This window comes from Equus przewalskii, chromosome 2 (assembly GCF_037783145.1).
Source record: "Equus przewalskii isolate Varuska chromosome 2, EquPr2, whole genome shotgun sequence".
NCBI lineage: Eukaryota > Metazoa > Chordata > Mammalia > Perissodactyla > Equidae > Equus > Equus przewalskii.
In genome coordinates, this window is record NC_091832.1 from 17,638,732 (window position 1) to 17,651,748 (window position 13,017).

The 13,017-nt window shown below is 43.5% G+C and overlaps 1 protein-coding gene across 3 annotated transcripts in view; it reads right to left on the minus strand.

Moving 5' to 3' along the window:
* Positions 1–13,017, minus strand: part of ZMPSTE24 (zinc metallopeptidase STE24) — a 54,167-nt gene that overhangs the window by 1,599 nt on the left and 39,551 nt on the right. For 2 of the 3 annotated variants that reach the window (XM_008524168.2, XM_008524170.2), the window contains 2 exons: positions 11,165–11,308; positions 6,275–8,000 (listed from right to left, as the gene is read on the minus strand). In XM_008524168.2, the coding sequence (XP_008522390.1) occupies positions 7,776–8,000; positions 11,165–11,308 (369 nt within the window). In that variant the 3' untranslated portion in view covers positions 6,275–7,775. Of the gene's footprint in view, positions 1–275; positions 374–6,274; positions 8,001–11,164; positions 11,309–13,017 lie in introns of those variants that run through there. The other variant, XM_008524169.2, reaches the window with a different exon arrangement.

Below are 13,017 nucleotides of genomic sequence, written 5' to 3' on the forward strand. Positions count from 1 at the left end.
GGACGGCAGTGGGAGTGGGTGGGGTACCTTCCTCTGGGCACATCCTGAATTGTGAGTATAAGGATGGCATGACGTTTGAGGAACCTCTGTGAGAAGAACCCGGGGGGTCCTGTCAGGACGATGACCTGCTGTCTAACTCTGGGCAAACCCCCTCCTGGTCTTTGTATGGCCATGGCAGGGACTCAGCCACACACGTTATCTAGCCCAGTAGAGCACACCCAGTGTCTTGCCAGGGCCTGGCCCATAGGAGGCCCTCTGTGAGTTTCGGCACCTACTGTGTGCTGGTCTGGGCAGCAGTTGGTAGTTCAAGATTGGGAGACTTGGCTCTTGCCTTCCAGGGGTTCCCAGGCCCGTGAGAAAAACAGACAGGGACCTGGATGATGAGAAAAGAAGTGACATTCATTTCACACCACTTGCACCAAGGGGACATCAGATCTGACCTGTACCCCTGGGGGCTTCCAGCCCCATAGCCTTGTAGGCCAGCAAGGCTGCTCCAAGCAGCAAGAGCAGCAGGGAAGACCCATGCAAAGATGGGAGCCTCTGAAATTCAGGGAGTGACCAATCCCTTTGCCTGATTATTGATTTGGGCTTTTGTTCCCCCAAATGATTCTGCTGGCCCAGCCCCTCCTGGAGGCACAGAACTCCAGCCTGAGGGCTGAGAATTTGCTGACACCTGAGCTCTCCTATACACCTCACCCTAAGCTTGGCTCTAAGTCCCCACCTAAGCTGGGCGCCTTTCTCCTCCTCCAGCCACAGGGGCAGAGAAAACTCCCTTCCATGCCCCAACACACACACACATATCCCTGGTGACTTCTCAGCCACCTTACCCCAATCGATGGGCAGACAGGAAGAACAAAATGGGGCAGCCGTGAGGGCCCGCAGTGCTTTGGCGAATCCTGAATCACAGTATCCCGGCCCCCCGCAGGCCCTCCTGCTGTTGAGGCAGACAATCTAGGGCTCAGAAGAGGAGGGGAACAGGATGCAGGAGGCAGCTGAAGCGTCACCCACCACCCTGAGCAGGCTCTCAGGCATTTCATACCTGGTGGGGAGGGGGTTCCCCCTTCCCTAGGCCAAGTCACTTTACTTATTCTGGTGCCTGAAACCTTGGGCGTAGGGAGCCAGTCTACTCCTGGAGGTTTCCTCATCCACTGGCCCTGGGCTCTCTCCTTGTCCCTCTCTGCAACTTTTCACTGGAGGATTTCAGTTACTAAATCCTACGCAGAGTTACACTTCATTCCTTATCACTCGGGCATTTGAGGGGGCTGATCCCTAGGGACCAGTGACTGGTAGCCTTTCCAAGACTTCCTGGTGGATGAATTTCACTCAGGAAAAACCCATGTCCTTACTGTGATCTTAAGTCTCCCATAAGCCTCTCTGACCTCATGTCCATGCCTGGACCCTGGTACCTTCCACTCTGGCCACGCCAGCCCTCAGACATGCTGTGCCACACACACGTACCCTCTGCTCGGAATGCTCTTCCCCAAAATATCACGGCCAGCGACCTCGCTTCAGGTCATTACTCAAGTGACCTTCTCATCCCCACCCCAACATTCCAGAGAGCCCTCTCGTGCTTTATTATTTCTCCTTAGCACTTACCACTATTCAACATACAACATATAACATACAACATATAAGCTCCATAAGGGCAGAAACTTTGGTCTCATTCGCTGCTCCATTCCCCAGCACATAAAACGGTGACTGGTAAGGATCTCAGGTGCAACAGGGTGACTATAGTTGATAATACCGTCCTGTACTGAAATTTGCTAAGACAGTAGAGCTTAAATGTTTTCACCAAAAATATAAAAATAATATATATAAATATGAAAAAATCATTTGAGAAGAGAAAAAAATAAAAGTTTCAAAAACACAAAATAAAACCCAAAACAGTGCCTGGGACATATCAGGTACTCACTAAGTTATTAGTGAATGAATAATATGCTCAGGATGCTCAAAGAAGACCCCCCATCAATCATCAGACATGAAGGAAGGGATCTGGTCTGAACTTTCTGTGTGGCTGAGGCGTGTTCCAAGATGGCACACAGCATCTAGGTTATTCCCTCCACTGCCAAGAACAGGGGCCTGCCCCTTGACAAATGAACTTCAGGAGAGAAAAATCTAGTGCAACAAAAATGAAGTAGGAACTCAGCTCCCCTGTTTGCAATTAGGAAAATGGGGATTCAGGAAGCCTAACAGAGTACCACGGCAAGACAGCCCAGCTCCTGCCTGGAGGTTCTGCAGCTTCTCCAGAATGTGGCCTGAGATGCCTCCGAGTCCCAAACTCGCCCCTGGCAGGGCCCCAGGAGTCTGGATGACGAGATTTTGTTTCAAGTAATTTAGCAAACCACTAATCTTCCAGCTAGACGGCCAGGATCTAACCCACGCCATCAAAAAATCAGCAGAGAAAGGGGCTTTCAGCCAGGGCCCTAGTGTTTTCCTGACAAAGAGTCTCAAGTTGGCTGCTGGTCATTTTGGCAATTTATGAAGTGGGTATCGATATGGTGGCACTGGTGGGCTTAGAAGCAGATGAAGCCCTCTGCCAGGTTAGCACTGGCCAGAGAAAGGGAGCAGCAGGGGAAAGGCTGCTGTGAAGGATCCTGGTAGGGACAGAAATGTTCCCAGGATAAATGGTAGGCTTGTTTCTTACCCATAAAGCAAGGCTTCCATTGGTGATAGGACCCAGAGCCAGTTGCCTTGGTTATTGGGCCTCTGTCATGCTGCTCATGACATCACAATCAACTAGTGGATCCAGCTCTAGGTGGACGAGGAGATGGCCTCTGCCTCCTTTGCATATCCTATCTGATAAGCACCTCAAACTCAACCTGCCCAAAACCAAAGTAAAAACTGAAGGCACCACCCTGCCTAACCCGCTCCTTCAGGAGACCCTATCTCAGTGACTAGTTCTCCCATCTACCCGGGACCCAGGCCTGAAACCCGCATCATCTTTAACTCCTTCTGTCTTCATTCCTTACCACAAACATCTCCAACCTTGTTAGTCTCCCCTTTCCACTCCTTTGTTTAGCAAATATTCATTCATTCCATAAACACTGTTCTTTGTCTCCCCAAGTACAATGTAAGCTCCCTGAAGGCAGGGGATTTCCAGAGTCGACAACAATGTATGGTATTTAGCAGGAACTTAATATATATTAGGTAAATGAAGGATTATATTATTCAGGATAATATCCATACGCTTTATTATGGAACACAAGCCCCTTAGACCTGCTTCTCCAGCCCCATTTCTCACTCCTAACTTCTTGCAATTCCTAAAATGCCCTATGTTCTCATGTTTTTGTACCCTGTTCCCTGGAATACCACCCCCGTGCCCTTCTTTGTCTGGCTGATTTCTACTCCTCTTTCAAAACCCGATCACGTCTTCTAGTAATCCTCTCCTCACCTAACTGCCAGCTGGGTTAGGCACTTCTGTTCTTGCGCTTATCTACATCTTAGCAATTATGGTGTTAGTAATATCATTATTAACAATTGTTATCATCGTTAACCAATTCTTGAGCTCTTATTATCATGGGACTGTAAATGCTATCTCATTCTACCCTTACAACAGTCCTGTAAAGCAGGGATTACCACCTTTCATCACGTTAAAAAATAAAAATCTCTCATACCCACTTCTGCCTTTAATAAAGCTACCATCCCATATTTTTGCTCCCTTTGATAGGAATAAAGGTTGTCTAATTTGGCTTCTAGCTCACCACTCTGTCCTTCTCAGATTCCTTTGCTGGGGTCTCATCTCCCCAGGATCTGAAAGTCAGAGTGCCACGTGGCTTGGTCCTTGGACTGCAACTTTTTTTCTCACTTCTCTCAGGATCTTATTCAGTTTCATGGCCTTAAATTCCATCTATATAGTCCCAACCCAGATCTCTCCCCTTAATTCATTTATCCAGCTGCCTCCTCAACATCTCTCCTTAGATATCTAGTAGACATCTCAATTTTAACATGTCCAAAATGTTTAAATGATCTGCCCCTCCAAAATCTCCTCCTTCTCCTCCCCCCCACCCCATCTCAGTTACTGGCAACTCCGTCCTTTCAGTTGCTTAAGCTAAATATGCTGGAGTCATCCTCTACTCCACGTTTTTTCTTGCAGCCACATCTGATCCATCAGCAAATCCTGTTGGCTCAGCTTTCAAAATATTTCCAGAATCCAATCACTTATTACAACCTCCCCAGTTACCACTCCAGACTAGCACTATTTTTATTTCTTGCCTGAAGTACTGAGAGCCTCTCAACTAGTCCCCTTGCTTGCACCCTTGCTCCTCAACACAGCAGCGAGTGATCCTCTTAAAACTTAAATTAGATCATGTCACTCTTTGGCCCAAAATCCAATGGCTTCCACTGCACTCTAGGAAAAGCCTGAGTTCTTAAAACGGCCTACACGGCCCTGTAAAATCCGCTCATCCTTACCTGACATTATCTCCCACCATTTCCTTCTAGCATACCCCAGCCCAGCCACTCTGGCCTTCTGGTGTTTTTCAAACAGACCAGGCTCACTCCCACTTGAAGGCCTTTACACCTGCTGTTCCCTCTTCCTAGAATGCTCTCCCTGCAGACACCTGCTTAGACCATTCTACGTCCTTCAGGTTTTTGTTCAAACGTTGCCTCGGCGATGCCTTTTTATGACCACTCTACTTAAAATTGCAACACCCTCCCTACCGACACAAACACCTCAGGCCCTCCTTTCTCTCCAAGATATAGATCACCATTTGACAGCTGTATTTTGATTGTCTGTCTCCCCCACACTAGAATGTAAACTGCCTGAGGTGAGGAATTATCCTATTCGTTTATTTACTAATGCGTCCCGGCAGGGGCTCCATATCTGCTGACTAATAACAGATGGAGAAATGAAGGCTTGGTCAAGTTTCTCACCCAAGGTCTTACTAGTAAGTGGGGTGCTGCATTCTAGAGCCCTGGATCGTAACGTTAAGTTATACCTTCCCTGTTTATCAGCCATCATGCAGAGAGCCAGAGGGCAGCTGTAACCGGGAGGCAGAGGCTGTTATCTGAGACGCTGGCTTCATCCTGCTCTCTAGATGCGGGCAGTCCTGCTTTCACAGGTTATTAAAAAACATGTCTCTGGTCAAATGGTTTAGGAAATCCTCCTCCCTGGAGACCATCCTGGAGAAGAAAAGAGCCAGAGGTTTCCCTACCCGTAACGTCAGAATTTGGCTATCCCACTCCACCATGGACTATTTCTGTCTTCCCACGGAACTATACTTAGCCTGACACACAAATTACTTGCTCACATCCTTGTGGTCTTGAATCAGAAGTCTGTGGCTGTAAGTTCTCTGTAATTTTCTTTGTATAGCACTTAGGAAAGAACTTAAGGCCCACAAGTGGTACTTAGTAAGCTTTCTGCTAATGATGCCAGAACACTCAAAACAGTCAAAGCTACAGAAAGCACGTATGTACAAAGAATCCAAAGGATTGATGAAAAAGACCGGGTGGAAGAAGGTTCCTCAGGGAGGGGAAGACTACATAAAGGATTAGGGGTGACAGTGAGAACACAAAGGCAAAGGGCAGGCTGGGACCATCACTGGTACTAAAATCATTGAAGTAATGCCAGGAATTCTGCTCCTATCCTAAACAGAGGTAGAATTTACTAGGAGCTCTCACATTTCAGCAAAGGGCCAAGTCAGATAAAGGTACTATATACACAACAGGGACTCAGCCTTAGCTTCAGAGGTCAAACCTGCTGAGGCCATGCCGTTTTCCTTGAGGCCTTGATCTACTTGATTCTGCCCCTGCATATGTGCCGAGTATTAGGGTGCAGAGTGCCGCCTCTTTCTCTCCTTGGTTGACCTCTCCACTCCTTCCCCTGATTGGTTAAGACCTCAAGAACCTACCAGTATCCTCTGGCCATTCCTATGTCTCTGCCATCCATAAACTGTAGGTGACTAGGTCAAAACAATCACGTATTAAAAAGCTAATTACTGCTGTCACATGTAAGGAAGACCAAAGAGGCAGGTGGAGCAGAGCAGACAGGCCCAAGACAATTTGAGGTTATGAAGACGGAGAAGGAATGGTTCTGAATGAAGCTTCTGAGGAAGCGTCAGCAAGAACAGGTGAGGCTCTGGAGCAGAGCAGGAGGAAGGCGCTGAGGCAGACTGCGAGTGAGGCACAGGGATGCTGCTGACGTCACTCAGCACCAGGGCCATCTCTTCAACTACTCTCCATGTGCTAGCACCCAGTTCCTCTGCGGTGAGAAACGTACATCTAGGTAACAAATGACACACAAATTCTGTCAAATTAAAGACAAAGTACATCCATCTACATTGACAATTTTTAATGTTTCACTTGTGCAGAACTGAAATTTGTATTTAAAGGCACAGAAGGAAGGAAAGGCAGTTATCACAGCGTGAATTCACAGAAAAAGGATGCTGGATAAAATCACAGGACTGTTCCTCTTTATAGCCTTAGGAAAATAATAATGCAGTACTAAACTAGATCTTTATTTTTATTATAATTCCATGTAAAGACATCACCCAAACATCAGCTGAACAAAAGACTTTCTGGCCAGACACCAAGGGTGCACAGTTGATCCCATTTTGGAATAAATGCCCAGAAGGTAAACGTCACCAGTGAGTGGGAACTCTGGGCACAAAGTCAGTTCTCATTCAGAAAGTGGACAGAGATTTGAAGCAGTCAAACATGCAGCTTTGAAAACTGGAAAAGAAATTTTTCATGACATTTGTTTTGAAAATAAAAATTATCTGCACATCAACTGCTAATTTTCAAAACTGGAATCAGGCCTGATTAAACAGTGCGTATGTATGACCTACTGATAAAAATTAAAAAAATAAAAACAAATTCTTCTGTCCGTGAGAGAGATAGAAAACTATATTTTCTCCTGTAATATGAGAAACATCAGTAATTCACCCTTATGTCTCTTAAAATGTCAATTCTTCTTCTTTCCACATTCTGCCACTTTAAAAACAGAAAAACTTGTTTAACATGGCAATTTTTGCTAAGTGAAAGAATGCACTATTTATCGAATAAAAGAGTATGAATGAGAAAAAGCTGAATGTTTCGGAAAATACTAGTTTACCCCTAATGGGATCATACCTACCAGGCAGAAGGAAAGACAAAGACTGAGATTTTCTTAAAAAGAAAATCCAATGATTTAAAACATTCTATACATAATTTCTAATTTCAAAATACTATCAGAAACTCCTGATCAATGTGTAGACGAGAGAGGGAACAGAGAAATTCGATAGAACAGTGAGCACATTTTTAACTACTTTCATTTAAATAACACCAGCCTTACCAATTATTAACCTTCTTTCTTACTTAAAACACTGATTGGCCAGGTTAAATCATAATAGCATGAAAATAAAAATAAGTCTCAACTTAGGTATGAGCACAACTATTTGGAACCACGGTTTCTGCCTTACAGAGAAGACTCAGAGGTGGTGTCCCTCCTTTAAATATATGCCCCCAAACACTTTATATATGCAGATTCCATATAAATGTGTAAATAAAACAAGCTCTGTATTTTCTCAAATAATTTTACAAGTTGATGGTAAATTAGATTTTAAGGATAAAACTATGCCTTTAAAAACATTAAGCCACAACATTTTATCCAGTGTTTTCTTTAAGAAATGAATTATTAAAATCATTTTTGAAATGAGATATTAAATGTATTGAAATCTTGGCTTTTCTGTACTTAATAATTTTTCTTTAAAAAAAAAAGTTTAAAAACATCAAGAGCTGGAACATGCTGCCAGGACAGAAATAATCAGAAATGTCTTCAGTCGCAGACCCTGGGCAACTCAGTCTTGTTTTGAACTTTTCAAAGCTTGAAGTCTCTCTAGTAGTGGTGGATGAGAATAATGCCACATTGAAAACAGCCAGTCAGAAACAGGGAATCCCAAATTATCTTTGTTTAGTTTGATTAAAGCAGAATATAAGTCTTTAGCCTTCCCAAGTTTCTTGGCAAACGCATCAGCTTGAAACTCAAATCTGCGGCTTAGGACCGTGAGGCAAAAAGAAAGAACCTGAAAAAGTAAATAAAAAGGTTTTAACTACTGCCCACCTCTCTGTTGTCCCTGAAGATTTCATGAGCCAAGACCCAGAGGAGGTTTGGCTCCGGATGAGAGAAACAGCCGGCCAAGAGAAAGATCACTAGTATTTAGGAAACTACGGTGGGGGAATTATTATAAAATGAGCTTTTTTCCCCCAAGCAAACAGATCAGAAACAGATATATATCCAAATAATGCTATTCTTACCAAAAAATACTAATTTTTGAGAATTACCATGTGCCAGGCACTGAGTTAGGTGCTTACGTATTCTCCAACAATCCTACAAGGTAATCACTCTGCCTCCTGTTTGACAGGTGAGAAGGGGGAAGGTCAGAGAGGTTAGGAACTTGTTCGACACAGCTGGAAGGCGGGAGCGCTGCCGTTCTCGATGACTCCAAAGCCCACCCACAGCACCCTCCTCAGAGTCCAAGTTAAGCTGCACCGATTTATAGTCAGACTCTTTTAAAAACATTCTTGGGGCCAGGCCCGTGGCCGAGTGGTTAAGTTTGCGCACTCCACTGCAGCGGCCCAGGGTTTCGCCAGTTCGGATCCTGGGTGCACTCACCAAGCCATGCTGAGGCGGCATCTCACATGCCACAACTAGAAGGATCCACAACTAAAAAAAATATGCAGCTATGTACTGGGGGGCTTTGGGGAGAAAAAGGAAAAATCAAATCTTTTTTTTAAAAAAAACAAAACATGCTTGCTCATTTATCCACCTTTAAAGGACAATGACAGTCTTCACTGAGAATATTCTAAAAAACATGCTACAGCCTCCAACTGTCTCAAAATTGAATTTTGAGCTATGGCAGCATCACCCAACTAAACAGTCAATCTCCGAAGGTGACTACTACAAAGGGGACAAATTTCATTTGAAAACATATATTTCTGAGGGAAAAATAATTTATTTGCATACTGAAGTATTTCTTACCTTAAAATACTTCAGCATTAAAACAACAAGAAAAGTTAAAAATAGTCTCTCATTTGTACCTGTTATTGCTACCAGTAAATACAAGATTTCAAAATAAAGTCTGGGAGTTCCCCATCCTTGTATGTTTAAACCTAATATCTGAATTCTGCCTGAAATTTCTTTCCAAATCTTGAATATACTTTTTGGATAGAATCATTAACTCATCTCTCTCTCTCTCTCTCTCCTAATTTTAAGAGTCCCAGGCCAACTGTTCTTTGAATCTCACTGTAACACATAAATAAAAACATAAGCAGATACTAACCTGCACCAATCTGCTCTGCTATAGGCTTCCAAACTCTTCTTAAGAAGGAAATTTTCTCATTTTCCCCAGGAAAATATCACTTTCCTATCATGACTTCTTAAATGCTGATTTTAACATAAGGTTTTGTTTAAATATCTAGCTTTTTTGAAAGAAATCTCCTGGGCTCACCAAGAATTTTAAAATAGTTGCTGATATCTCTGTGTATTAAGCACATTTCAAATTACCCCACATTTATTTAGACTTTTTTTTTTGCTGCAGAAGATACACCCTGAGCTAACATCTATTGCCAATCTTCCTCTTTTTTGGCTTGAGGAAGATTAGCCCTGAGCTAACATCTGTGCCAGTCTTCCTCTACTGTGTACGTGAGTCACTGCCACAGCACAGCTGACGAGTGGTGTAGGTCTATGCCCAGAATCCAAAGCCAGGAACTTGGGCTGCCGAAGCAGAGCACACTGAACTAAACCACTACGCCACGGGGTCAGCCCCTATTTAAACATTTTTGAAGTGAACTCAACCACTCAATATAAGGAAACAAACAAAACAAAAAACCCTTTGAGCAGCCCAGTTAGGGGCCACAAAGGATAACCACTAACACTAGTGATGCCTTTACTAATAAGAGGACCCTTCTACTCGGCAGAATCTAGTAACTCTTATTTAATGAGTCTGACTATCTGATTTCCCAGTCTTCAGTAGGTTAAAGAAGAAACTCAGAGAGGGATGATGACGGTAACAGAGAGTCACATTGATAGTAGCAAGGAATACCAGCCTGACAGTGAGGGAAGAGACAAGAAAATTAGTTAAATAAATAAACAGCACAACTGCTTAAAATGCAGAGCAGCCTGGGGTTGTTAGTATACACAGCTCAGGGTCCTTACAGCATTTCTGAACTGTGACAGAAGACAGAAGTCACAGTATCATCATAAAGTGTTCTCTAACCTCTTTAAGCAGTACAAATTGTACAAGGCATTTTATAACTATTTACAACAAAAGTTAAAACAAAAAATTAAAACATTTAGAGTTTAAAGATAATAAATCTCAGTCCTTGGTAAAACTTGTTTGGTTTATGTGGACAATGCTACACAAATATGAACTATTTCTCTCCATTTTTCTTTCCTGGTGCCTAACCACCCCGACCCTGCCCTTTTTAATGGAGAAACAGGATTCATTTAGCTCATCTAAAAACCTTAACTCTACAACCTGTCCCAAGAAAGAATTCTTCTGAACGAAGACATCTCAAGATCCCCAATGTTATTTCTTAGCTAATCTGGAAGACTTATAAATACCAGGACACGTGCCATCATCAGATTCATTCATCTACAGTCTCATCAATCCACGTTTCATCACATACGTGGAGGCCCTCTACCGAGCAGTCACGGAGCAGTGATTCTTAAACTTCACTCAGCGTCAAGGGCCAAGTCTGACTCAGAGGGTCTGGGGTGGGCCCCTACGGCTGTTCTGAGGCAGGTGGTCAGGGAACCTAATCAGAGGAACACTGTCATCTGGCCTCCCTTATCTAGTCACAAGTATATACTCAATTATTACTTGTTTCGTCCCCTCACACACAGATTTTCACCAAGTATTGGTGAATATGTGTGCAGTACATAGCACTGCAAGAGTTAACCTCCATCTACCAAGTGTCTGAGGTGTGTGTTAGATCAAGGTTTTCACCACTCAAGTCTAATTCTCTACTTTTTCCCCCTAACAGTATGTAAGCATTTGCTTATTTGGGCTTGGGTTTTTCTGCTACTTTCTTTTACCGGCCAGTAAATCAAGGGACTAAAAGACTTTGTTTCATCTACTTGTTAAAACTATACAGTTTTGTTTATTTCTTTTTTCACTACCCTAAAGGTTCCAGATCTGAAAGAGGCAAGGGCATATGTGAGATAATTTTAAAGATTATACGTTACCTCATTGTAAGGTGAAAAAATAAACTGGAAGATGATCAATAGCCCAATTAGAGTGGGTTGGCTGTCATAAAAACCAAACGCAGCAAAAAGCTCCTTTCGACCAATTAATACAGCAAACAAGAAAAAACACAGGAAAGAATTCATCTAGAAAGAAGGACACAAAATTTCTAAGTTATTGCCAAGGTGATTTCACTGTGGGATCAGTAGTACCAAAAAAGTAGAACAAGACATCATCATGTGATTTTAAGAATGGTGTTAGTGTGATCACAGAAAAAGTTATTTAGGTAGTTTTATAGTTTTGCTTTTACTCTAGAAAGGAAAATAAAATTTTCCCAAGTGTATAAACTGTAGAGTTTTCTATAAGTACAGGCTTCAATGGAGCCTCCTATCATTGAGGGTCTAAAGTGGTCAACAGCAAAGGGATATTTTCTTTCTGTAAAAAGTTAAAGAACTAGAATGGATTCTGGCTTTGTTTGCACTAAACCATAACCAGACGCAAGGCCTCCCACCTGACCTTGATTTGGAGGCTCCAAAGAAACAGGTTTCCCTTGAATTCCCTTTAGGATCACTGGAGCTAAATTCAACAATTAGCAAGGTCCACAGAGATAAATATATCTTTAACAATAAATGAGAGAAAAAAATATCAAAAGTCTACACCAAAATACAACTCCTTGGACTAAAGTTGGAGAACAAATACCATTCTTTCCCTTAGCAGATGAGGATCTTGGAGGCCACGTATACCATATTTAAGTGTGCTGCTCCAAACCATTTACCAGGTGACTCAAACAGCTGCCAGCTTAGAGTGGGGCTCAGAGCATTAAAAGGCTCGCCGGTGGCCCAGGATGAAGCACGAGCAGCTCTGCCACTCAGTGGGTCCCATATGACAAGCTCCGATCGAAAAACTACTGGGAAAGCCCCTAGAATTATTAGCTACACATTCCATTTTCATCAAGTAACCACTGCCCTTCTGAGAAGTAACTTTTGGTTTGCAACTGGGCCCTCCCAGAGATTGATTCCTACCGGGGGACACCAGGGTCCTGCAACTTGAGCTGCTCCTCCTGAAATGGATGCTATGTTGATCCATCTAGCCAGGAAACTGGTTTGCCCAGAAACACTCCATCACCAGGCACAGGCAGTATATAAAGGAGTGGTAACGAAAGTCATGAAGGCAGAAGTAAGTTAAATGAGCAGGCGGCTCACACTCCTAGTGTGCCAACTCCTGCCACTCTGCCACCCCTCAAGCAACCCTTACTCATGAGGAACTCCCTATAATAATCTGAGGAGAAAAAACTGGAGCCTATTTTACAAATAACTTAATACAATATGCTGGCACCAGCTGAAAGGAGACCGCTGTGGCACTATAGGACCAGCAGGGATGGCCCTAGAAAACAGTGGTAAACAGAAATACTCTCAGTGGGGAAAATGTTAAGTAGTATGTCTCATTGTCCACTCAGTCTAGAAGGGTAGAGGGCCTGAGCTGAGGATATATATAGCAATTCACTGGCAGTGGGCAAATCATGGCTAGGCTGGATGATCAGGGCCATGGAACAAACCAGAGGATGGCTAACAAGGAGATTTGGAAAACAGGTATGTGGGGAAACTTCCAAAATTAGCACAGAGTATGATACTGCTTCAGCCTAATGTGTGCGCTCCCCAAGAGTCCCACCAGAGAGGAGGCTCTCGACGATCAGGCAGAAAAGATATCTGCTCTGTGGATGTTAGCCAGCCTCTTTCCCCAATCACTCTAGGACTTGGGCAAGTGGCTCATGAACAAAGTGGCCAAGGTGACAAGTGTGGACTCAATGGATTAGTCAACAACACAGACATCCTCCCACTGGCTCCCGTTGAGAGCC